The 21,974-nt window shown below is 53.6% G+C and overlaps 2 protein-coding genes across 9 annotated transcripts in view; one reads left to right on the top strand and one right to left on the bottom strand.

The window, feature by feature from the left end:
• The window catches only part of FAM168B (family with sequence similarity 168 member B), a 43,787-nt gene extending 33,448 nt beyond the window's left edge, over positions 1 to 10,339 (top strand). For all 7 annotated transcript variants that reach the window (XM_046658669.1, XM_046658670.1, XM_046658664.1 and 4 more), the window contains 4 exons: positions 3,191 to 3,333; positions 3,469 to 3,646; positions 5,323 to 5,448; positions 5,867 to 10,339. In XM_046658669.1, the coding sequence (XP_046514625.1) occupies positions 3,191 to 3,333; positions 3,469 to 3,646; positions 5,323 to 5,435 (434 nt within the window). In that variant the 3' untranslated portion in view covers positions 5,436 to 5,448; positions 5,867 to 10,339. The remainder of the gene's footprint in view (positions 1 to 3,190; positions 3,334 to 3,468; positions 3,647 to 5,322; positions 5,449 to 5,866) is intronic.
• A 676-nt stretch (positions 10,340 to 11,015) lies between these two features.
• ARHGEF4 (Rho guanine nucleotide exchange factor 4) overlaps positions 11,016 to 21,974 on the bottom strand; it is a 245,539-nt gene continuing 234,580 nt past the window's right edge. For both annotated transcript variants that reach the window (XM_046658663.1, XM_046658661.1), the window contains exons 6-14: positions 19,528 to 19,707; positions 18,369 to 18,545; positions 18,124 to 18,303; positions 16,656 to 16,888; positions 16,207 to 16,336; positions 14,669 to 14,800; positions 13,695 to 13,938; positions 12,851 to 12,928; positions 11,016 to 12,260 (exon numbers count right to left, since the gene is read on the bottom strand). In XM_046658663.1, the coding sequence (XP_046514619.1) occupies positions 12,109 to 12,260; positions 12,851 to 12,928; positions 13,695 to 13,938; positions 14,669 to 14,800; positions 16,207 to 16,336; positions 16,656 to 16,888; positions 18,124 to 18,303; positions 18,369 to 18,545; positions 19,528 to 19,707 (1,506 nt within the window). In that variant the 3' untranslated portion in view covers positions 11,016 to 12,108. The remainder of the gene's footprint in view (positions 12,261 to 12,850; positions 12,929 to 13,694; positions 13,939 to 14,668; positions 14,801 to 16,206; positions 16,337 to 16,655; positions 16,889 to 18,123; positions 18,304 to 18,368; positions 18,546 to 19,527; positions 19,708 to 21,974) is intronic.

The raw sequence follows: 21,974 nt of genomic DNA, 5'->3' as shown, positions 1-21,974 counted from the left end.
AGTGCTGATGTGAAGGCAGCTGAAGAGTTTTTGGAAACTAGATAAGCTGATTGTGAGGAAAATTACTTGCCAGAGCAAACATTCAGTGTGGATAAAACCTCCCTTTTCTGGCAACATGTGCCTAAAAGGACTTTGATCCATAAGGAGGCCAAGTCAGTGCCAGGTTTCAAGGCTTTTAAGGACAGGATAACAGTCTTACTTGGGGGCAGTGTCTCAGGCTGCAAATTGAACCCTTTGTGATCTGGCACAGTGAGAACTCCAGCGCCTCCAAGCATATCAGTGAGCACACACTGCCAGTGAACTACAGGAACAGTAAGAAGTCACGGATGACCCAGCTGCTCTTCCAAGACGCCCTCCTGAATTGCTGTGCCAGCAAAATGAAGAGGTAGTTTGGAGAATAACATACCTTTCAAGATTTTGCTTATTGTTGATAAAGCTCACAGACATCCTCCTTTTATTGGTGATCTTCATCCCAGCATCAGAGTGGCATCTCTGATATCTCCCTCCAAATGCCACCTCTTGGATCCAACCAAGGGATCAAAGAGTAACAGCAGTTTTTTAAGGCCTGCTACCTGAGGAGGACCTTTGACCAGGCCATTGCTGCAACTGAGGAAGACACTGATGCAATTCTGGAAGGATTACAGCATCTGTGACTGCACAAAGAATCTTGCTTGGGCTTGAGATGATGTCACCAAGAAGTGTATGAATGGCATCTGGAAGAACACACTCAAAAGGTTCGTCCATGTCTTCAAAGGATTTGCCAAGGATGAGGAGGCTGCAGAAATCAACCAGCAACAAGGCTGTGTGGTTGAACCGGCAAACAACTTTAACCTGGGTGTAGATGACGTTGACTTTGAGGAGCTCCTAGAGGTGGTCCCTGAGGAATTGACTAATGAGGAGTTGTTGGAACTGGAACAGGAACACACAGCTGAGGAAGAGCCAAGAGAAGAGGAAACTCCAGGAGAAGGGAAAGAGGAACCGCCAAGAAAATTCGCAGTGAAGGGTTTATCAGAAGCATTTGCAGACCTTAACAAGCTCCTTAAGAAGTTTGAAAACATGGACCTCAATACCAAAAAGTTTTCATTAATGGAGAGGAAGGAATGTTCATGGTGCATTATCTGCTTAAAAGCAAATCTGTGATGAAAAAAAGAAACCAAGCAAACCACCATGGACGTGTTTCTGAAAAGAGTCGCACTTCCTCAGGAAGATCCTCAGGCAGGTCCTTCAGGAGGTGTTCCAGAAGAGGCACTGTTAGCATAGGAGAGGCATGTTGTTGCTCCCGGACACCCTCCAGTGGGACAACAGCTGGAGGTGGACGACAGTGATATTGATGATCCTGACCCTGTGTAGGCCTAGGCTAACGTGTGTGTGTCTTAGTTTTTACAAAAAAAGTTTAAAAAGTAAAAAAAACAAAAAAATTTTAAAAATAGAAGAAAGCTTACAGAATAAGGATACATAAAGAAAATGTTTTTGTGCAGCTGTACAGTGTGTGTTTTAAGCTAAGTGTTGTTATAAGAGTCAAAAAGTTAAAAACAAAAAGGTTATAACCAGTAAAAAAGTTACAGTAGGCTAGGGTTAATTTGAAAGAAAAATCTTTTTTTGTAAATTTAGTGTAGCCTAAGTGAACAGTGTTATAAAGTCTACAGTAGTGACAGTAATGTCCTAGGCCTTCACATTTACTCACCACCCACTGACTCACCCAGAGCTACTCCAGTCCTGCAAACTGCATTCACGGCAAGTGCCCCATTAAAGGTGTACTGTTTGTAATCTTTCAGTCAATATTTTGACTGTACTTTTTCTATGTTTAGATGTGTTTAAATACACAAGTACTTACTGTTGTGTTAGAATTCCCTTCAGTATTCAGTACATTAACATGCTGTACAGGTTTGTGGCCTAGGAGCAATAAGCTATAATGTAACCTAGGTGTGTAGTGGGCTCTACCATCTAGGTTTGTGTCAGTGAACTCTGATGTTCGCACAGTGATGACATTGCCAAGCAACACATTTCTTAGAATGTATATCTGTATATCCATCGTTAAATGTTGCGTGACTATTACTGGTTTTCACTGTAGATTAGGTTGGTCTTTCCTAGAATTTCATACCAGTGGACTCAGCGTGTATTCTTGTGTCTGGCTTCCTTGGCGTGTTACAGCTTTTTTTGAGATTTATCTCATATTGTGTGTATCAGCAGTTCTATCCTTTTGCTTGCTGAGTAGTATTTCATTCTGTGGATGTACCACAGTTTGCTGGTGGACATTTGATCCTTATGAGTAAAGGTGCTATGAACATAGCAGTTCTGAGTTCGTAGCCTCTCTTGCCTTCCCCAGAGAATAAACCCATATTCTCTGTGGGGTGGGGGTCAGCAAGGGGAGGCAGGCATCTCACTGCTGACCAGAGAGACTCAGCCGCCCTTCTAGATAGTGCCCTTCATCGGCTCCTGGGAACGAGTGCTCGGTCCTGGGGACCTGGACAGTTTCTAGGTGTTGGGAACGGGCTTCTCTGGGCTCAGGCTGCGTCTTGATCCTCGTCACTGCTGGCTGAGAGTACACCTTTTTTGAGTCTGCTGAATCATTTCCCACTTCTGCTTTTTAGGTTCCAAAGTGTCTTGTCTTCCATTCTTGATCTGTATGGCTTTATGTCTTTTTATTTGTTAATCTGCTTTATTGTCACTTTGAATAGAGACAGAGGCAAATGTTTGTGTTCAACCTGCTCTCTTACCTCAGAAGTCTTTTTACTCTATCCCTGGTATTTGAGAAGTTTCTCCTTTTGTTTTTGCTGTAATAAACAACACTGTGATAAGCATGCTTACAGTTGAGTCTTTGTTCAAATCCCATGCTTGTTTCTTTAAAATAAATTTCTAGGAGTGGAATTGTGGGATTAGAAGACATACACACTGTTAATGCCATCTTGTGCCCCAGGAAGGTCACGCCAGCTCATGTTCCGACAGGGAGTACACTCTGAACAGGACTGTCTCCTTTGGTTTTCCCCCTCCTCCCTAGACGCCCCCCCCCCCCCCCGATACTTGCAAATAAACTCTAAGAAATGAAATCAAATCTTAGTGGAGGACAGACAGACAGGGCCACAGAGGTGTCAGATCTTGACTTTGCTCCTCACTGTGACTCAGCCCCTCCCCCATGCCTGGCCAAACGTGGGATTGAATTAATGCTGTTGGCCTTCCTTCTTTGTTTCAGGTTACACTCCTGGCACACCTTACAAAGTGTCCTGTTCCCCCACCAGTGGGGCAGTGCCACCGTACTCCTCCTCCCCCAACCCCTACCAGACCGCCGTGTACCCCGTGCGAAGTGCCTACCCCCAGCAGAGCCCATACGCACAGGTAGGCCTGGGTTGTACCATGCTCTCTTAATGCTGCTCTTGGGCTCTGTGTTTGTGGGAAGGGTGGGTTCCACCTGGGCTCTGACCCACTGGGCGTGGGACCTTGTGTGGCAGATGTTTCTCTTCTTCTCCACAGCAAGGCACATACTACACACAACCTCTGTACGCAGCACCTCCTCACGTCATCCACCACACCACGGTGGTGCAGCCCAATGGCATGCCGGCGACGGTGTACCCTGCACCTATCCCTCCACCTAGAGGCAACGGGGTCACCATGGGCATGGTGGCTGGGACCACTATGGCGATGTCAGCAGGTGAGTCCCTGACCTTGGGTGCCTGTCCCACGGTGGCATGAGAGCTGGGGGAGGGAGCGCTCACTGGTACTCTGACCCCTGGCCTTTTTTGTGGCTAGAGCTATGGGGAAGGACCTGATGCTTTTGGGAAGCATCAGCATATTGTCTTTTTCTTTCCCTCCCCTTCTTTCAGTTGAGAGCAGACTGGGTTGTGGGATTCAGAGTAACAAACCATGAACTAGTACCCTCCCAGGGAGTGTGACTGGATATTGCCCTCTGGGTTTGATGGGGCCACTTTGTTGGTGAGCTGAGCCAGTAGGGACAAGGAGTGACCAGCTCAGCCGGTGAGCGCATGAAGTTTGAGCAGAAGGGGATACTTTATGTTCTGGGGACCTGCTCTCATGATATTTCTCTTTAGTGTGGGCTGCTTTTACAAGCCACATTGTCTAAATGAGGGTGTTTTCATGAATCTGGGAAAGCTGGTCTTGTGTTAATAGAGAACAGCTGCTTGTCAGAGTCGTTTGGCTCCTATCAGCTCTGCTTCCCAAGGCTTCCTCTAGGTTAGGAAAACAGACCACAGAGAGGGGAGACCCCTGGTGAGGATGGGCACATCTCCCCGGGACCGGGGAACCCTAGGGGCTTGCTTTAATGTCTAGGGATTAGATTCCTTCCTGTGGACATATGAGTTGCTGTGGCAGAGGGGCCAGATACACGATACACTTGGTGGCCCATGGCAGGGAATTTTAAAAAAATATATTGTCCCATCATTGTTTGTCTAGACTTTAGTTCAGTGTAAGGAAACGTGCCAGAGAGAAGGTGTTTCAGGACACCATGTGAGTTTCTGCTCAGAGTGTCTTATTTTATTTGGTTTTCCCATACTTAGCTGTGAATGCCAAGGAGATGTGGCACAGACGGAACCTGCATGTTTGCGACACATGGAGGGAGGAGATGACAGGCCCTGGGCTGGGTGTGGGCAGGGAAGCAATGAAGAGATGCAAGAGGAGGCTGTTAGCTTTGGGGTGATGCTTGTCTATAAATGGACTCTCAGAATCCCCGAGTTTTAAGTGTACAGTTCAACAGCATTTAGTGTATTCACACTGTTGTGAAAAAAATATCCAGAACTTTTTCATGTTGCAAAACTGACACTCTGTCCCCATTAGACAGCAGCTCTCCTTTCCCCTCCCCCAGCCCCTGGCAGCCACCCTTCTCCTTTCTGTCTCTGTCGGTTTGCCCACTCCGGGGACCTCGTGTAAGTGGAATCATGCAGTTTTTGTCCTTTTCTCACTGGCTTATTTCCCTTAGCATAACGTCCTAAAGGTTCATCCATGTTGTAGCGTGTGACAAATTTCCTTCCTTTTTAAGGCTGAATAATAATTTTTAAATTTTGTTGTTGACCATCTGATCTGCAAAAATATTTGAGTGGGCTTGTATGAAGAGGAGGCACAAAGGCTTCTACAAACATATTATCAGTACAAGCTCGCTGTGTTTGTGCATCTTTGTGTTGTATGTAATTGGAGTTCTGGCAGCCCCTAGGTCAAGCCCATCCCCTCTTCCTGTGTGGCGCCTTCCTCGCAGAGAGGGCTGAGCCAGCGCCCTCTTCTCAGAGGCAGCACGGAGCCATGCATGCGGGGACCTCAGGCCAGCCTTGTGTGTGGGCGGTGCTGCCTGCCACTGAGATACGCTGTTCTGTCTTCCAGGTACCCTGCTGACTGCCCACTCCCCAACTCCTGTCGCCCCTCACCCGGTCACAGTGCCCACATATCGGGCCCCCGGAACACCCACCTACAGCTACGTGCCCCCTCAGTGGTGATCACCCTGCAAATGTAAGTGGCCGTGAAGCCTGGCTCTGCTCCTAATTAGAGTGCATTTTTGTCAGTGGAGAATGTCAGATCTCCCACAACTTAAGGCGCTAATGAGAGAAATGCTACCTGCCTGTTGATCCACTGGCAGTGCAGTGATTAAATTTTTGTTCTTACTCTACGAAATAGGAGAGGGAGGGAAACCGTTGAGTACTTGCTGGGTACGCTGTGCACTTCGCCCCTCCTGTGGGCTGTGCTCCAGCCTCCCACCCCATCCTGCAGGGGGGGGGGGTCCAGGTGCAACCACAAGTGTGAGCTCCGCGGGGCCAGGAGCAGGGCCTTTCCCAATGCTGCCCTTTCCAGTCCTAGTGGATTTCATCCTCCTCTTTGGAGCAGTGGTGCCAGAGAGGGTCTGTGACTGTGTCTGTCTTTTCTCCCCCAGGTTTGAGGATGGAGCTGTGCGGTCACATAATGGAGGTTCCACAGCTGGTGCTGCAGGCCTCGCGCCTCCAACCCGGACTTTCTTCCTAATGCTCTCCACACTTAGCTAACACTCCTGCGGCCCGCCCAGCAGGTCCCAGCGCCATGAGTCTCCAGCTGACTCTGGGTTGTTCTTACAGCAAATCCTGTTTTGTGGGCTGCCTGGCAATTTTTTAGCTAACTATAATGATAAAAAGGGAGTATTAATCTATTCAGAATCATATCTAGTTGAATGCATGTTTAAAAAAACAAACACAAAAACAAAGCTTGCTCAATCTACCTGCAGTGACTGATGCAAACCCATCATATGCAAAATCCAAAGGAATGGAAAGTGTTTTACAACTTGTATCCCTAATGCACTGTTGTAACGTATGCAAAGTCTTAAAGTTGTAAGTGTTAAAGTGAATTTCTTCATAGAGCATTTGCAGTCTCTTAGATGATTCTTCAGCCTCTTGGGGTTGATGTGGGTTGCCAGTTGGACACATGGACTCTGAGTTTCTGCCGTCTGTTTCTTTCACACCGACTGTGCTGGGAGAGAGTTGCAGGACGGGGGAGTGAGGGAGGGCCACAGCCTTGTGGGTACAGCTGGGTCAGTGCACATCCCTTTTTTTCCACTTAGGCTGTGGGGTCAGTGAGATGTGGACATTCTTAACAATTATCATGAAAGGGTAGAGTTGTGTGGCCAGTACAGTTAGGGGCAAGAGGTGGTTTACGTATCAGCAAAGCAATCTTGTCTGTCTAAATTTTCATTACCAATCTCTTACAGATAGCAATGCTGTTTGCTGTATCTTTATTGGAAAAGTCCTATGTAGAACTAAATTGTTTTCCTGGGATGGAAGGTATATGAATGAGAAACAGTCACACTTGGAGGGGTCTTGGCCTCTCCCTTATTCAGCCTAGAAAATCATTCCTTTTTTTCCCTGAGAAATGTTTGAATCAGGGGAAAACATGTGTAGGCATTGCTGTTCTTCCCCACAGAGAAGGGCAAAGATTCAGCTGTGTTATGAAGAAAGTTGTATTTAACAACTATTAAAAGGGAACAAAACTCTTTGAAATTGATTCTTTCTTGTAGAGAGGCAGGGCGTGGCCGTTTGGGCCCATCCACCTGATGGAGACTTGTCCTCTGAGACTCTTTGGAGGGGCTCCTAGGAGATGACTGTGGGGAGGCTTGAGGAGGGTCTGGGGCCTGTTGTCTGTGCGTCTCCTCTACCATCTCTTCTTGCAGCTGAGGGCGCTCAGCACCACGTGTGTGTGGACAGCAAGGGGCCAGGCAGCGTCAGAGTGTGCTTGCCTGCTGGGATTCATGACAGAGGGGTTTGTGTTCAAAATCTGAATGTTGTACATAAGAAGTCAAGAGGATTTTTTTTTTGCCTAAATGTGCCCAACTTGATGGGAGTGTGTTTCTCTTCTCAGAGTCAGGGGTCGGGGTGAGGGTTCTGTTCCCTCTCAAGTCTGTCGGGCAGGGGTGGGTGTGACTGTGGCCGTGCTGTAGGCTTTGCCTGGGGAGGCCGCTGCTCTTCTTGCGTCTCCAGCAGCCAGGTCAGGGCTCTGGCCCTGGTTTGGCATTCCACCTCAGTTGGTGAGTGGGACACCTGACCCCTGAGCCTTTGGTAACTTTATTTTTTGTAGTAAGTAGTCTTCATAATTTTCTTTTTCACATTTTATTTTATAAGAATTTTAGGAACACTTTTGCATGGATCATTGTAAACAGAAGATTCCTTATTCCTAATGTCTATTAACATAATGTGTTTACTGATAAGTACTTTAAATTGCTTCATGAGCACTTAGCCCACGTGTGTGTGTGTGTAGTAGCCGTTTATCCCAGGCACACCGTTTGTGTCCACTTCTTCAACTCTGTGTCGGTCATTCCATTTGTATAGTGGATGCTGTGTAGTACTGATACGTTCTAAGGAGTCCAGGGGCTGAACTGACCAGATAACAAGAAGTCGGGTCCTCCAATTTAGTGTAATAGATTAGGAGAAAATATAATTTTAGTATAGGCTTTAAAAAAGCCCCAAACAGCAAAAGGAAAACACCCACACACACCCTCCACACACACACACACCACTACCGGTCGGGAAGAGTCATTTGAATTCAGGAGAAAGATGAGAAGTTATACAGGATGTTTCTCCAGGCTTGCTTGAGACTTGGCGCACGCAGGTGAGTGTTCTCATGAGCACCGAATTAAATCATGTGTTCAAGAGAAAGAGAAGAGTGGGTTGCATTTTCCTCCCATTTACATCAGCTTTATAAACACTTTCCTCCTCTAATTTTTTTTTAATCTCTTTTCCCTTTTGTAAAGGTGAGTTGGGAGACTTTATCAGATACTTTTGCTTTATGGAATACATCTGTGTGGAAATCTTTTCAATTTCGAAACTATCAGGGCATCAGCTATCAAATATGAAAAGTAGAACTTATCTAGCAGGTAAGATTCTGGACATAGGAATAGTAACAAAACTATCATAGGTTGTCATTTTAGAAGCATTTAATTCCGGTAAAATTAATTAAGGCATAGAACTTCTGTTAGAAACTTGCATAATTTGATTATTCAGGCACAACAGTGGAACATTCAGAGAAATTTTGCCTTTTTTGTATGTGACATTCCTAATTTCAGAGTCTTTCAGCTGAATTACAGTTCTTTTAGAAGTTGAGACAGGCAAGCACAGGACTGAATTCCTATAAACATGGACATCATCATGGATATTTTAGAACATTTTTGTTGTCCAGCCTCTCCCCTAAGGTGTAGGAGGTCTGTTTCTCTGCTGAAGGAAGTCTTGTTGGGGTCTGGGCCGGTGACCGAGTGTTTAGCGATGGCAGTGGTCCCATCAGCTCGCTGCCTCTGGGAAGTGAGGCCAGCATCAGGGCCAGGGCCATTTGTGCTAACCGGCCTGGAGGTGCTTCCAGAACCTTTTGTGTCTCTTGTATTAAATCTTTCCAGAACATTCTTGTTGGTGTGGTTATTAGGCCTGCCAGTTGCTATTCTCTGAGTCTGTTTCTTGAGTGCTATGCAAATGTCATATTTACAGGAGATGAAGGGGGTCCTGAGCCTTGGGGTGGGTACCTGGTCACTAAGCATCCTGCCCTTCCCAAGCTGGGCATGCAGTATGCCTTTGCTCTGTCTGGTGGCATCAGCGCTTCAGTGATGAGAGGAAGGATAGTCTTAAGGCACTTTGGATATGCTAATATCTGGCAGTGTTGTCTCCACGTGGCTTTCTGTGAGTGTGGCTGCCAGTGGGTGGCAAAAGGGTGGCAGGCACCAGCGCATCAATATTGGGGCCTGCTTTAGAAAAAGAAATCAGACTTCTTCACCTACCCTTTGTAAACACTTGGAAACAGTATTATTCTGACCAGTTGGGCCACCTCCTCCCCATCTGGCAGCTAATGGCTGGACACCCCAATCATTGCCAGCCTGGACATTGCCCAGACAGGACAGGACGCCTGTGACGCCCTCCAGTGGGTGCAAGGGCAGGTTTAAGGGTGCGTGGCTTGAGGTGGGAGGCAGCTTCTGGTTCTTCTCTGGTGCTTTTTAAGGGGAGGGTGTGTCTCTAAAGAGACGTGTGGTTGGCTTAGGGGAGGGGCAGAGTGCTTAGCTCTCCTCTAGCACATCTCAGATGTTTGTGTTTTTTCCCCGAGTTGTTTTTTATTACTCATCATGAGCTTTCTGAAGGTGACACGCTGCAGAGGAGGGTCTGATCTTTTTGGGTAGAAAGTTTCAAAGTTGATCTTACCTGTTTCAGAGGATTTGTCTCTTTCCCCACCCCTATTCATTTGAAGAACAGAAAACCTGTGGGGTAATCTTATTTGAGTCCCGGGACTCAAGTGCAAGTTACTTGGGACGGGTAGACAGAGGAGAGGCAGGCATCTCTGCAGGAACCGCCGTGAGCCTCGGGACGTGGGGTGCCCCAGGCCTGGTGCACTGAGGGACAGGCGTCGCATCAGCCACCTGAGCCCTGCCGCAGCTCCCGTGGGTCCTTGTCTGGACCAGTGTTGGTAGGATAGTCGGGCTGGATTGGAGACCAGCTCATGTGCGCTCCTGCAGGGTTGCTGTGACGGCCACTCAGAGGAGAGGCCCCAAGGAGCCACATGGGTTACAACATATGACTGACTAGGAAACGGTTCCTTTTTTTTTTTTTTAAGTTTTAAATACTGTTTTTTTAGACCGTTCTCTTAGTACTTTTCTTAAGCTTAAGTCAGCATTGTCTTCCAGTGTTAAAGGCATCCCTTGCCTCTGCATTGAACTTCAGGTGTCAATACAAAGGAATGGAGCGTCATCCTGAGCCAGTTCCATCGTGTGTAAATTCATACTATTTTAATTTTTTATGCAATCTGATGAGTAGATGAGCTCAGATTTAAAATTCTTAAAAGCACGTTTATTGTAACAAGAATTGTTCTGTATGAATACTGCAGTTTTCAATAAAGATTGACTTGTGTTGCATGTCATAGTTTTCATGATTTTCCCTGTGGGTTTTCTCTCCAGGTGGCTTGGCCTGGCTGGGAGGTGCTATAGCCTCTTTCCAGTTAGGAAATACATGGAGTCGTGGGCAGAGGCCCTGGTGGCACTCACCCGAGTGCCCTTGGCAGTGTTAAGGGGGTGTGGAGGCAGCAAGGTGGGACTGTTTCCTCGGGGGCAGGGAAGCCCCCCTCAATCTTCTCGTCCCGCGGCCTGGGGCCTCCTGGGAGGACATATTCTTCCCCATTTCAGTGAGGAGGATGCCGAGACCCAGAAAGGTTACAGACCTTTCTGTAGCCTGACAGCTAAACCCACATTTGCTAACTTCAGCCAAACATGGACTCTGAGAGCAGTCAGGGAGAGTGGGCTCCCAGGCCCTGAGCTAGCTGTACTCATACCTGGACAGCTCCCAGGCCAGACACAGTCCTCCTGGCTCCCCTGAGCCTCCCGGAGGCACTTAGCCCTGCCCCCTTAGCCTCTCTCCACCAAAGCCTGAGGGCACGGTCTGCAACTGGGTGAGTCCCACCCCACCTCTGGGTACTGCTGGCTCTTTCCTGCAGTGTAAGAAAAGGCCTGGGTCAGAGATCACGGGCACAGGAAGGATGGGGCATGCAGAGGAGAAAATGCACAAACAGCAACAAAAAACGGACTGGCAGCCAGCTTATTTTTCACAGGTTTCTTTATGAAATTAAATGTGGTTTCTGGGCTTGGAGAGGGTATAGTGCAAGAGTGACTGTACATGCTGCTAAGTTTTCATGGGCCAGAGGGGCAGCTCGGTGCTCTGCACCCAAAAGCCAGGCCCTGGCCACACTCGTGGGGGCCCCTCCTCAGAAGGAGGTGGGCTTCCCTCCAGCCCAGTGCGCACCAGCCTCTGGGGGCGGGTCCGCCCTGCATGCTGGGCCTCAGAAGTCAGTCCTTCCGGCTTCACACGCTCACTCAGGGTAAGGCAGTCTTTCTGTGTCACTAACAGTAATTTTTTTTCTCCATTGTTATAAAAACAACAAAATAACAAAACTGCAGTAAGGTTCTAGAATCAACCCACAGCTACACGTGGACTGGTCACAAACCTTGACAGAAGTATGTGGTGGACTATGGTTTTGTTTTCTTTCCACTATAAACACACACATCACAAGTGAAGAGGGTGTCTGGCCGCCAGGAGTGTCTAGAGAGGGACTGGGAGGCAGAACAGGTGGGCTCTGGGCCAGACGTTTTTGTGCGCAGAATTCCTGGTTCCCAACCTCCAGGGATGCAAGCTGCTGCACCACCAGCTGGGGGCTGGGGGCTTGCAAGGAGAATTGAGGGCAGAGGGGCACACGGCCCAGCTTGGCAGGTGGCTGAAGGTAGATATGGTCTCCTGCCCAGAAAAAACCAGGAGAAGGAGGGATGATTAGATGCCCAAAGAAGAGGGTGCAGAGCTGCCAGTCTCCTCATGTGCGCGGGCCTGGGGGGTGGTTCTGAGCCCTAGCTCCCGGGAGGCCCCACCAACGTCCAGGGTGCCAGGGGGTCCACATGCTGTGGGGCTCCCTGTCTCTGGCTGGTGTCTTCAGTGCACCAGTAGTGGGGCAGAAACCATGAATGGGAGCCCAGAACTTGGCACATACTGGTGGCACTGAGCAGCTTCCTCACTTGGCCCTGCTCGCTTCCAGTTTGTGTCATACGCAGAGGAGGGCCGGACACAGTGGGCCTTGAGGAGGAGAAGCCGGAGGCCCGCTGGCGCGGAAGGTCCAGACAGTGTGGTCGGGTGGGCCACTGGCTCACTTGCGGAACGGTGCCAGGCGGCTGATGCTGTGCCAGAAGGTGGAGGGCTTCCGCTTGGGCTCTGCCAGCACCAAGACCTGTTGCTGGGGCAGGCAGGTGGGCAGTGCCGGGTGCTTCTGGCGTGTCAGGTAGTAGGGCCGGCTGAGGGCTGGGCAGGAGAAGACAGCACGGGTCATAGGTGCTGGGGAGCCAGGTGGTACAGGACAGGTTGGCAGCCTCCACTGCTTGGGCGAGGGGGGAGGGTGGATGGGGCCCATCCCAAGGCTCTGCCTCAGACTCCCATGGGAGGGCCCTTGCTTTCCACAGGGCTAACCACTCTCAGGGGCCTGGACTGCCCTCCTGTGGCCTGCCGAGGGGGTAGCTGGGATGCCAGGGAAGGTGAGGAGCCCTGGAGCTTCTCCGTGGCACAGGCCTTGTGCAAAGCATTTGATGTCTGTAGGAATGGGGATATCAGCCCCTTGCCAGAAAGCAGTCTGCCTGGGGAAGTGAGCACTGTCACTAATGGTGCTGCTCTGGGGGCCCTGTCTGAGGGCATTGAGGGCAAGGGTATCAACTGCATACTGATGCAGCTTTGTCACCGGTGGCCCCTAGTACCAACCTTTGCGATCAAACACCTGCAAAGGGCAGTGGGCAACTCTGAGGACCAGGTGCTAGCTGGCTTTGCTTTAGGGGTCAGAGAAGAGTGATCAGAGCTCAGGCCAGGCTGCTGTAGGTGGAGGTGGGACTCCATCCGCTCACCTTTGGGCTTCCCGGTGGCCTGCTGCTTGCTGGCATTCAGCATGGCCTGCTTCCTCTGCAGCTCAGTGATGGAGAATCCTGGGACATGGGAGGGGCACAAATGAGACTCCACTTCCCTGAGAGGACTTGACTGCCCTTCCAGCTCCTTCTCCCCTGCTCACGTCCCTCCTGTCCTGTGCTCCCTGGCACTGGTGCACCTCTGTACCCTACACTGCCCACCGTGGTTGGGGTCCCATCATGCCGCAGGAACTCAGCATTGGGCTCAGCTAGCCTGCCTTGGCCAACCAGGCAGAGGAGAGCCTCTGCTGCCCTCTCAGGCCCTCCCCACATCCTCCTCTGCCTTCCCCCATCTCCCACCCTGACCTGATCCCCAGCATGTCCAGTGTCGCATGTCCTTTCCACTGTGGTGGAGGCTCTTTCCCAGACCAAGAGTGGACCTGGTAACTGCAGAGTGTGATGCCCAGGGGCCGATGCCAGGAGAGAAATGCAGTGGGTAGATGCCCTATTCATGTGGGGGGTGGGGGAGGCTTCTCGAGCCAGTGCCCACCTCCCACTCCAATGCTCTCCCAGGGCTTGTGCTGGAAAGGGGCTCCCCCAGGTCCCTGTGACCAAGCAGAGGGCCCCCACCCTATGGAGTGTGTGTGCGTGTGTGCATGTCCAGGTGTGGTACGAGCAAACTCCCTCACAGGCCAGCAGATCCCTGCCCTGGACCCTCACCAAACCCAGGCTCTTGGGCTGTAAGATGTGCTGTCTCGAGTCTAAGACTGTCCTGACCTCCTTGCATTCAGGAGCAAGGAAGGCTGGGTGGGGCCTCATGGCGGAGCAAGGCTGAGCCGGGTCGCACCTGTCTCCTGGTCCATCTGCACCTGCTCCCTCTCCCTGGCGAAGGCCTTGAGCCAGCGCTGCTTCTGTTCAGGCTTCCGGGCGCACAGCAAGTGGCTCTCTCCTGTGGCGCCGCAGTGCAGCCGGAAGGCGTTCCTGATGCTCACATGGAGGTCTCTGTCCTTCCCATCCTCCAGATCTGCCACCTCCAGGTCATCCATGTCCACTCGGCCTTTATAGTACAGCACGTCCCGGCGGAGAAGGTCCTGCCAGAGATGCCGTGAGCTCCTGGCCCAGCCTGCTTGTTGGAGCCCTCCCCAGCCTTGGGACCACTCCTCTGACCATGTCCAAGGGCCTGCCTCCCTCTCTGCCCTGTAACTGGAAGGACTCTGGACTGCACACCCACCCACCAGCACATGGTGAGCTCCTGAGGGCAGAGCAGACCTGGGTACGGCCCAGGACCATGCTGAACTCGAGGGAGGAGTCTGATGGGGAGACAGCCAAGGAAACAGCGGGCCAGGGCCCACACCACACAGCAGTGAAGAGCACCAGGTCTGCCAGGGCCAGGCCAGAGCTAGTGGTCAGTAGGGCTTCCTGGACAGGGCCGCTTGGGCCACGTTTTGAAGAGGAGTAGAAACTAGCAGCAAGGAGGTGGCCAGGGGGCAGCTGGAACAGAGGACCCAGGACTGGGAAAGGCAGGCTGAGGTTTCCTCTCAGGGAGAGAAGAGGTAGTGTAAGCAGGGCCTAGGTCAGAAAGGAGGCCCCAGTCAGACACTGAGGGCTGCCTGTGGTCTTGGGGCTACCAGGCTCACTCTGCAAAGAGTCACCCTCAGCCCGGCCCTAAGGGCCTGACCAGGAAAGGCCTTGCTGCACTTAGGGCTCTGGGAAGGAGAGACCATGTGGGTGTGGCTCCCGTTCTCTGGGTGGCTGCTCCCAGCCCACGGCTTCACTCCCTCCCTTCCTGCTCTGTCCAGCAGGGCAGAGCAACTCTGGTACCTTCTTACAGTAGATGAGCTGGTGGTCAAAGAGAAAAAACATCCTCTGCTGGCTCTTGGCTTGTGGCTGTGTAACTCGAGTCAGCTCCCCCGAGTAGATAAGCTCTGAGCTCCTGACCAGGAGGTCTTCCCCCTGGGGGCCCAAGGAGAGCCATGAGCTTAGAGGAGGCCCCTCTGCTAGGCTCTGCATCCTGCCTCCATCATGGGGAGGAGGGCTCCCCAGTGGCCCCGCCTGTGGCCCCCACTGGGCCAGGGTCTGCAGCGAACAGCAGATTGTAGAGGGCGGGGCTGCTCCTGAAGCCCAAGGAAGTAGTGGGGGCAGTGTGGGGGGTAGAAAGGTGGTTTGACCCATGAGTTGGTTGTCTCTGCGAAACGGGGCTCATTGGCAGCCAGTGGCGTGAGCACTTGAAATGTGGCTAATCCCTGCTGAGATGTCATGTAAGTAAAATACACACGGATTTTGAAGGCTTAGTATGAAATAGAGAATGTGAAATATTCACTAATGATATTTTATGTTGATTACATGTTGAAATGATATTTTGGATATATAAAGTCAAACAAAATATTATTAGTTTCACCTGTTTCTTTCCTTTTTAAGATGGCTACTTGAACACGTAAGATCGGCCATGTGGCTCGCTCCACATGGACAGTGCTGCCGTGCGGATGATTAGCCCCGGCTGCAAGTCCCCTCTGAGGGCCGTCTTTTAGGGGCAAAAGGTCTTCTTCCCAGTTAAACATATTTGGTACTGAAGTCCCATCATCAGACTTCAAACTTTCAGACTAAGCCCTGCCCCCCTTCCCATTCCTCCTGCAAAATGCAAGCCACCGCAGGAGTTGGCAGCCATTGTTTGGGATAAGTGAGTTTGTAGGGGTCCTCGGCTAGGACTGGGCCTCAGAATCAATCACCTGGAAAAAAACCCAAAAAACAAAACCCCCAAAACAAAACAAACCCCACATTGCTCAGCTCCACCCCCAGGAATTCTAATTGTGTTTCTAGAACGGGGCCCAGGAATCCGTATTTTTATAACATTTCATGGCTGTCGGATGGAGGTGGAGAGAGCAGGAGGACAGGAATGTCACCGTTTGTTCCGGCCTCTGTGTTCCCTTAGAAGGCAAGATTGGCAGATGCGGGAAATGTGCAAGCCAGAGAAAACGCACCAGGAGGTTCTGGGCGGTGGATCCATTTTTGGTCATGCTGGGGCATAACCTTCTGTGGGGAGTCCCAGCAAAAAACTTGGGGATCTGGCCTGTCCACTAAGGTCAGAGAAGCAGCTCCTGCTGGGCTGGCTGGCTGCACTTTGGGAGGCATGTGGTATTTCACACGTGCCCCAAACTCTTCACCAGGAAAGAGGCCATTGGGCCTGCTCTGGGAGGCAGCGCTAAAGGCCTGGAGCTCAGGGCTCGGGCACCCAGGTGGAGGACGCTTTCCCGTCCCCAGCTGCTGTTTGCTATCTCCCAGGAGCTGTCTCCCTCCTCAGCTCCCTCCTTGAGTTTTCAGGGACAAGCCCCATGGTGTCTTCTGGGGTGTCAGGCCCTCACCTCCCAGTCCTCTATGGAGCTTTGCCACTGAGCAATCTTGTCGATGTTTTCCAGTCTCCGTTTCCGTTCATTGATGAGCTGGGCCACGTTCTTCATGGCATGTAAAGCAGCCTCCACGTCCTTGAAATCCCTAGGGCAGAACAGAGATGGGACTGGGCTGCCAGCTGGAGCGCAGAGAGCCTCCGGAAGCCCCCTGTGGTGCTGCTTGCCTCTGTGGCGGTGCCCCTCAGCCATTTCCTCACCAGTCAAGTGCACATCCCCATCTTCTCCATGCGTGCCGACACAGAGCAGGACTTAATACCCTATGTATGGCCTCTTCCCTCATTGCAACCACAGGTCCTGAGAGCAGGGGTGGTTTTTCTCTGTGCTGTCGCCCCAGTGTCTGCAGCAGTGCCCAGCACACTACAAGAACTCAGCAAAGCGGCCTGAGGCAAGAAGAGCCTCCTTACCTGTGCTGGGGGGGTGTGTACTTGAGCAGCTCAGCCAGCTGCAGAGGGTACTTGCAGATCTTCTGCACTGGGGTCAGCAGGAAGCCGTCCAGAGAGATGTCAATCATCTTCTGCAACAGCCGGCAGGCCTCGAAGAAGTACACGTACTTGCTGAGCTTGGCCAGCCGGGAGAGCTCCAGGCAGGCGCGGGGGTGGTTGTTGCAGTACTCGGAGTAGATCTGGAAGTCCGCTTGCTGCGGGCATGGCTGCAGGTTAGGGACACTGGCTCCTGCTCCCCAAGGCCCCCCGGCACGTGCTGGGAGGGAGCAAGAGCCTCTGCAGCTCCTTCAGGAGCTGGGCTCCCGGAGCTCAGCCTCTGTCTACCTACTTCACTGGGTACAAGCTGTGCGGAATCACAGCCGGGATGGCGAAGACCTCTGAACGCTCAGGCCTGGGTGCCCCTGTCGCCTGCCACCCAGCCTTTTCTACCTAGCGTCTTGCTGCTTCTTCACGAAGCTCTGGCTTCGTGTCTGAGGGACAGCACTGTCACTTTGTTCAACACAGTGTGACACAGATATGTCCACACTGTGCACGTATTGTACATAAGCCTCACTGTGCCTCTTTTTTTTTAAGCTTCATCTACCTAGAGCCAGAGAGAGACCAGGTCTGCCATCGACCTAGGACTTCACGGACTTGGGTGGGGGAGGAGGGCACAACAGCCGCTGGTGGGCCGGCTCCTGTGATGGGCACAGTAGGTCATGTCAATGAAGTGCCTACTCCCGGACCTGCTCGTGGACAGTCCATGTCTCCCTTCAGTACTCCTCCTGCTGCTGGGAAGGGGGGCAGGCCCTCCCCAACACCACCCTGGTATGGAAGGAGCCCACGCTGTCCTTGACGGGCTGGCTCACTCCCCCGTGACTGCACAGGAGAGGGATAAAACCAGTGTTTTCCCGATCAGGCAAGGCTAGGAGTCCATCTAGTCCAGACTAGTCCAGTGAACTGTGGCTAAATGCCAGCTGGCATTTAGTGGAAGCAGGCACTATAAACTCCACATAAATTCCAGATTGCTCACTGAGTGAGGAACCCCAGAACTGGCTGTGAACAGCCCTGGGATGCTCAACAGGCAGCCTAGCCTACCTCCTACCTCTACTGGCCGACGCCCAGGCCCCCTGCTCTAGGGGACCTTCTCTGACTTGGGGTGCCCTCTGCTTGGAGGTGAGACAGTCGGGCAGGTGGGGGGTGGGGCCTGGAAGCTTTTGGAAAAGAGTGGCAGGCTGCCTGGGTTTCAGCCACAGGTCTGACTTCTGAGAGGAGGCAGCGAGGAATACAAGGGCAAAGCAGGTTACAGGGCGGGGGAGGGGGGGGGGGGGGCCGGGGGGGGGGGGGGGAGGACCGAGGCCGCAGGGGCCGCTGCGCACGGGAGCCAGGGCAGTGGGTCCTGGGGGCAGGAGGGGACAGGGTCGGGGCGAGGTCCCCGCGGGCGCCTCACGTGCTCCAGGAAGCAGGCGCCCAGCTCGCTGAGGTGCGGCCGCTCCCTGTTGACCCTCTGCTCCAGCGCCTGCACGAAGGCCCTCTGGCAGCGGTAGATGTCCTCGATGTTCCCGAAGATGGTACGCAGCTGCTCCTCGCTGAACATGTCGGCGCGCTTGCGGCACTGCCTGATGTAGCCCTGGGCCGAGGGGGCCGTCAGTCCCGGGCCCCGCGCCCCCCGCCCCCCGCCGCGCCGGGCCTCACCTCGCAGATGTCGCGCAGGTGCTTGATGTAGTCGCGCTCCGTGCTGAGGATCTCGTTGATGACGTTGGTCCGCATCTGGTTCTTGCTGCTCTGCGCCTCGGTCCCGCCGTCCTCCGCCCCGCCAGCCCCGGCCCGCAGCGCCTCGTCGTCCGCAGGCTCGTCCTGGTTCACACGCAGCTGCGGGCAACGCGCAGGGGTCAGCGCCCGGGGCAGCGCCCCGCAGCCAGCACAGCGGCGGCGGCGGGGAACTGAGGCTCGGAGAACTCGCCGGACGCACAGGCGGCTGGGGCGGGCCGGGAAGCTCCCCTCCTCCCATCGCCCGCATAATGCCCATCCGGACAGGGGCAGACAGTCCGATGACTGCTGCAGCTGTCAGTGTTCTCCCAGACCACCCGCCGCCTCCTAAGGCGCTCTTACAGCCGGCTCGTGCCGGGCACAGAGCAGATGCTAACAGCAGAGTTCTGAACCAGTGTCGGCTCATAGGGCCCTCTAGAGGCTGTGATGGAAGTGAAAGGGTGATGTGGCCTTGCTGGCTGGCTGACCTGTAACTAGGAAGGCGTGGGGTGCAGAGTGGGCAGCTTGTTCAAGGGGTCTGGGGCAGAAGAAGCCATGAACCCCAAGGCCTGGGATCTCTCCTTCCCACTGCCCTTGGCCTGGCCTTTCCGTGGAGACCAAAGGCCACCTTAGGTGGGATCTGGGTCCCCTGTCTGTGATCTCTTGGGCTAAGGACTGACTTGTCCATGCCTCAGTTTCCCCGGAGCTGCTGTGAAAGCTCTAACTGCATGACTGGAGCAGATGTTCTGCACAGTGCATAGGAAGTGCACGGTGAACCGAGCTGTCTGTGGCCGTGGTCCTCTGACGTGCAGTCCCCTTAGAGGCAGCCACACAGCATCATTCTGACCCATTCCTCTCTGTCCACTGAGGGCTCCCAAGGAAGGGTGGAGCAGGGCTTGGAGTGGGTGGAGGAAGGCTGTGTCAGAACTCCCGGCTGGCCTTCCTGACAGCCACCACTCAGCCCACAACCTGCAGTCCCACCACAGCCATGAGTGGGAGGTCCATGCCCCGCACCTCGGACCCCAGAGCAGTTTCAAGCCTGCATTTCTGAGCAGAGCCAGCTGGCTTTTTACAGGCCTAGGAGAAGCTCAGGCCGGTGCCATACCCGCACGAAGCTGGCTGGGAACCACCCCTCGCCGTCGGCGACACGGCCCCACCACCACTCTCTGTTGGTGGCATCCATTACTTCGATGACATCCCCAGCTTTGAAGCCCAGTTCCTGGTCATCCATGGTGACATGGTCCCAGAGTGCTTCAGCACAGACCACACTGCCATCGCTGATGAGCTGTGGAGAGAGCCATGGGTAGCACGTCAGTGGAGTAAGGCTGCACGGACCTCCTCAGGGGGCAGGGTGCTCCTGCCCTCTGCCCCCACCCCTCAGCAGCCCTGGGAAAAGGGGATCCTGACTGACATTACAGGGGAGCTGACAGAGGCTCCCTCTGGGCAGCCGCTCTTCAGGGGGCAGTCTATGCCCTGGCCATGTCTAGACCGGCAGAGCTGATGAGGAAGCCTGAAGTGAACACGACCACTAGAGCCTGGGGAGCCACCAGATCTGAGGGGCGAGCGTGTTGCTCACTCCCCTGCACAGGGCACACCTTCCTCCCACCCCTACTGGGCCAGTGATGAAAGCACTGCCTCTCAGCCGCCCGCCCAGCGTCTCTGCGGTGCTCTGGATGCTGGTGCTGGGACACTGCAAGCTGCCTTTCTGCTGTGCCGGCTGCTTCCCCACAGGCTCTCCTAACGTGGCACTGGAGAGGACCGCAGAGCTGGGTGAAGGGGCTTGCTCCCTCCTTCACCCTGCAGAAGCTCCTGTGGCCTTCCTGCGGGCCGGCCGTACCTGCGAGAGGCCACCTGACAAGCAGCAGGGCCGTTTCCCCCCGGGCGCCGTGCCTAGCCGCTGCAGGAGCCAGACCCCGGCTCACAGGGTTCGAACACGTGCAGGGCTGGTCTCATAGCGCCCCCACCAGCACCAGCTGAGCCTCACTCTCCTCAGAGTTCCAGGCCCCAAGCCCACAGGGTTCTCAGTTTCAGTTCTTCCAACCTCTTTCCTTTTTCCCCAGCTCTAGGAGAGGTAGGTATGTCTTGCAGCTGCTCCCTTTGTCCTGTTCTTGTGCACTCGGTTATGAGCCAACCACTTGATACTGGCTAACATTCTTTCTATCACTTCTCTCTGCGGAACTGACTGTGTGACTCCTTCTTCCTGGTGGTCGCAGACCTCACCTCAGGAGGAATGGTCCCCAGCCCCAGAGGCAGGGAGACAGCACCCTCCTGGGCAGTCCTCGTGCTCAGAGCTCCATTTCCCTTTGGGCTGACACCTGCTTTCCTGTCACATGGGCTCAGTTTCTGCTCTGTGAATGACGAATGGCTCTGGGGGTTTACGGGAGGTGAGGTCCATCTCCTCTCTGCTGGGACCAAGTGTTGGCTCTGTCACAGCCACTGGCTGGTTCTTTAGCAGAGCAGTGAAGGCCTCAAAGCGTCACCAGACAGGCCCTCTGTGCTGTCTCCTCTTCCAGGCAGCTTGCCCCTGCCCCCCTCACCGTGGAAGTCCGCCCTTGGCTTCAGGCCCAGTGGGGCTTTCCTCTGGTGCCCCCAGGGCAGTGTGTGTGCAAATCCTCACACTGAAACGGAACCAGAGTGGGGCCGCAGCAGGACTGCGGGGTCTCTGCCTGAGTGAGTTCCAGCCACTGTCTCAGAGGCTCCACTGTGCCCCAAATGGGCAGGGCAAGGGGTGGGCTGGCCAGCAGGCATGGAGCCTACCCAGGCTGGCCCTTTCCTCCAAGGGAGGCCCGAGCGAGCACATCCAGAAGCCATCAGTTCTTCCCATTTTCTGGGGGTGAAACCTGCTCCAAACCCTGAGGAAAGCACTCCTGAGTAACCCACAGCCTGTGTGCACTTCTCTCACAGACAGCACTCGTTCAGGGGCTGCAGACCATTGAGGCCCCCCAGAGACAGGCAGGAGCACTGGGCTGTTCCTAGGGAGCTGCGTGCCTCCTCCAGGTGCCACTGCACTCCTCCTCTAGAGAGAGAAAGACCTATAGGCATGCTCCTTCCTGCGGGGAGGCTGGTTCCCAGGATCAAGGCCTCCTGGTGGCAACACGGCAAGGCATGATGGGAGACTCAGGAGCCACATGCGAGAGCCAGCCTGCTGCACGGGGGGCGGCACTAGACTGCAGCCCAGGCACACACTCCGTAAGCAGGCCCGCCAAGGCCTGGGGTCTGGCCTGAGGACAACAAAGCAGCAGAATGCTCAGAAGGGGTGGAGAGGAGCCAATGAGCCTGTGTGCGGCAAGTGAACGTGTCTGTTCAGGGACAGTGACCGTGGGACAGTGTGTGTGACCAGGCGTGATCATGTCCATCAGGACAGAGTGTGTGTGTGACCACGGGTGAGCGTGTAGTACAGGACAGACTGTGTGTGTGCCTGGGTGAGCATGTACATCAGGACAGAGTGTGTGACCATGAGTGAGCATGTACCTCAGGACAGACTGTGTGTGTGACCACAAGTGAGCGTGTACATCAGGACAGAGTGTGTGACCACGGGTGACCGTGTACATC

The sequence above is a fragment of the Equus quagga genome, chromosome 4 (assembly GCF_021613505.1).
Source record: "Equus quagga isolate Etosha38 chromosome 4, UCLA_HA_Equagga_1.0, whole genome shotgun sequence".
Classification (NCBI taxonomy): domain Eukaryota; kingdom Metazoa; phylum Chordata; class Mammalia; order Perissodactyla; family Equidae; genus Equus; species Equus quagga.
Note: the sequence above shows the minus strand (reverse complement) of the source record. Positions and strands in the feature narration are given on the sequence as shown.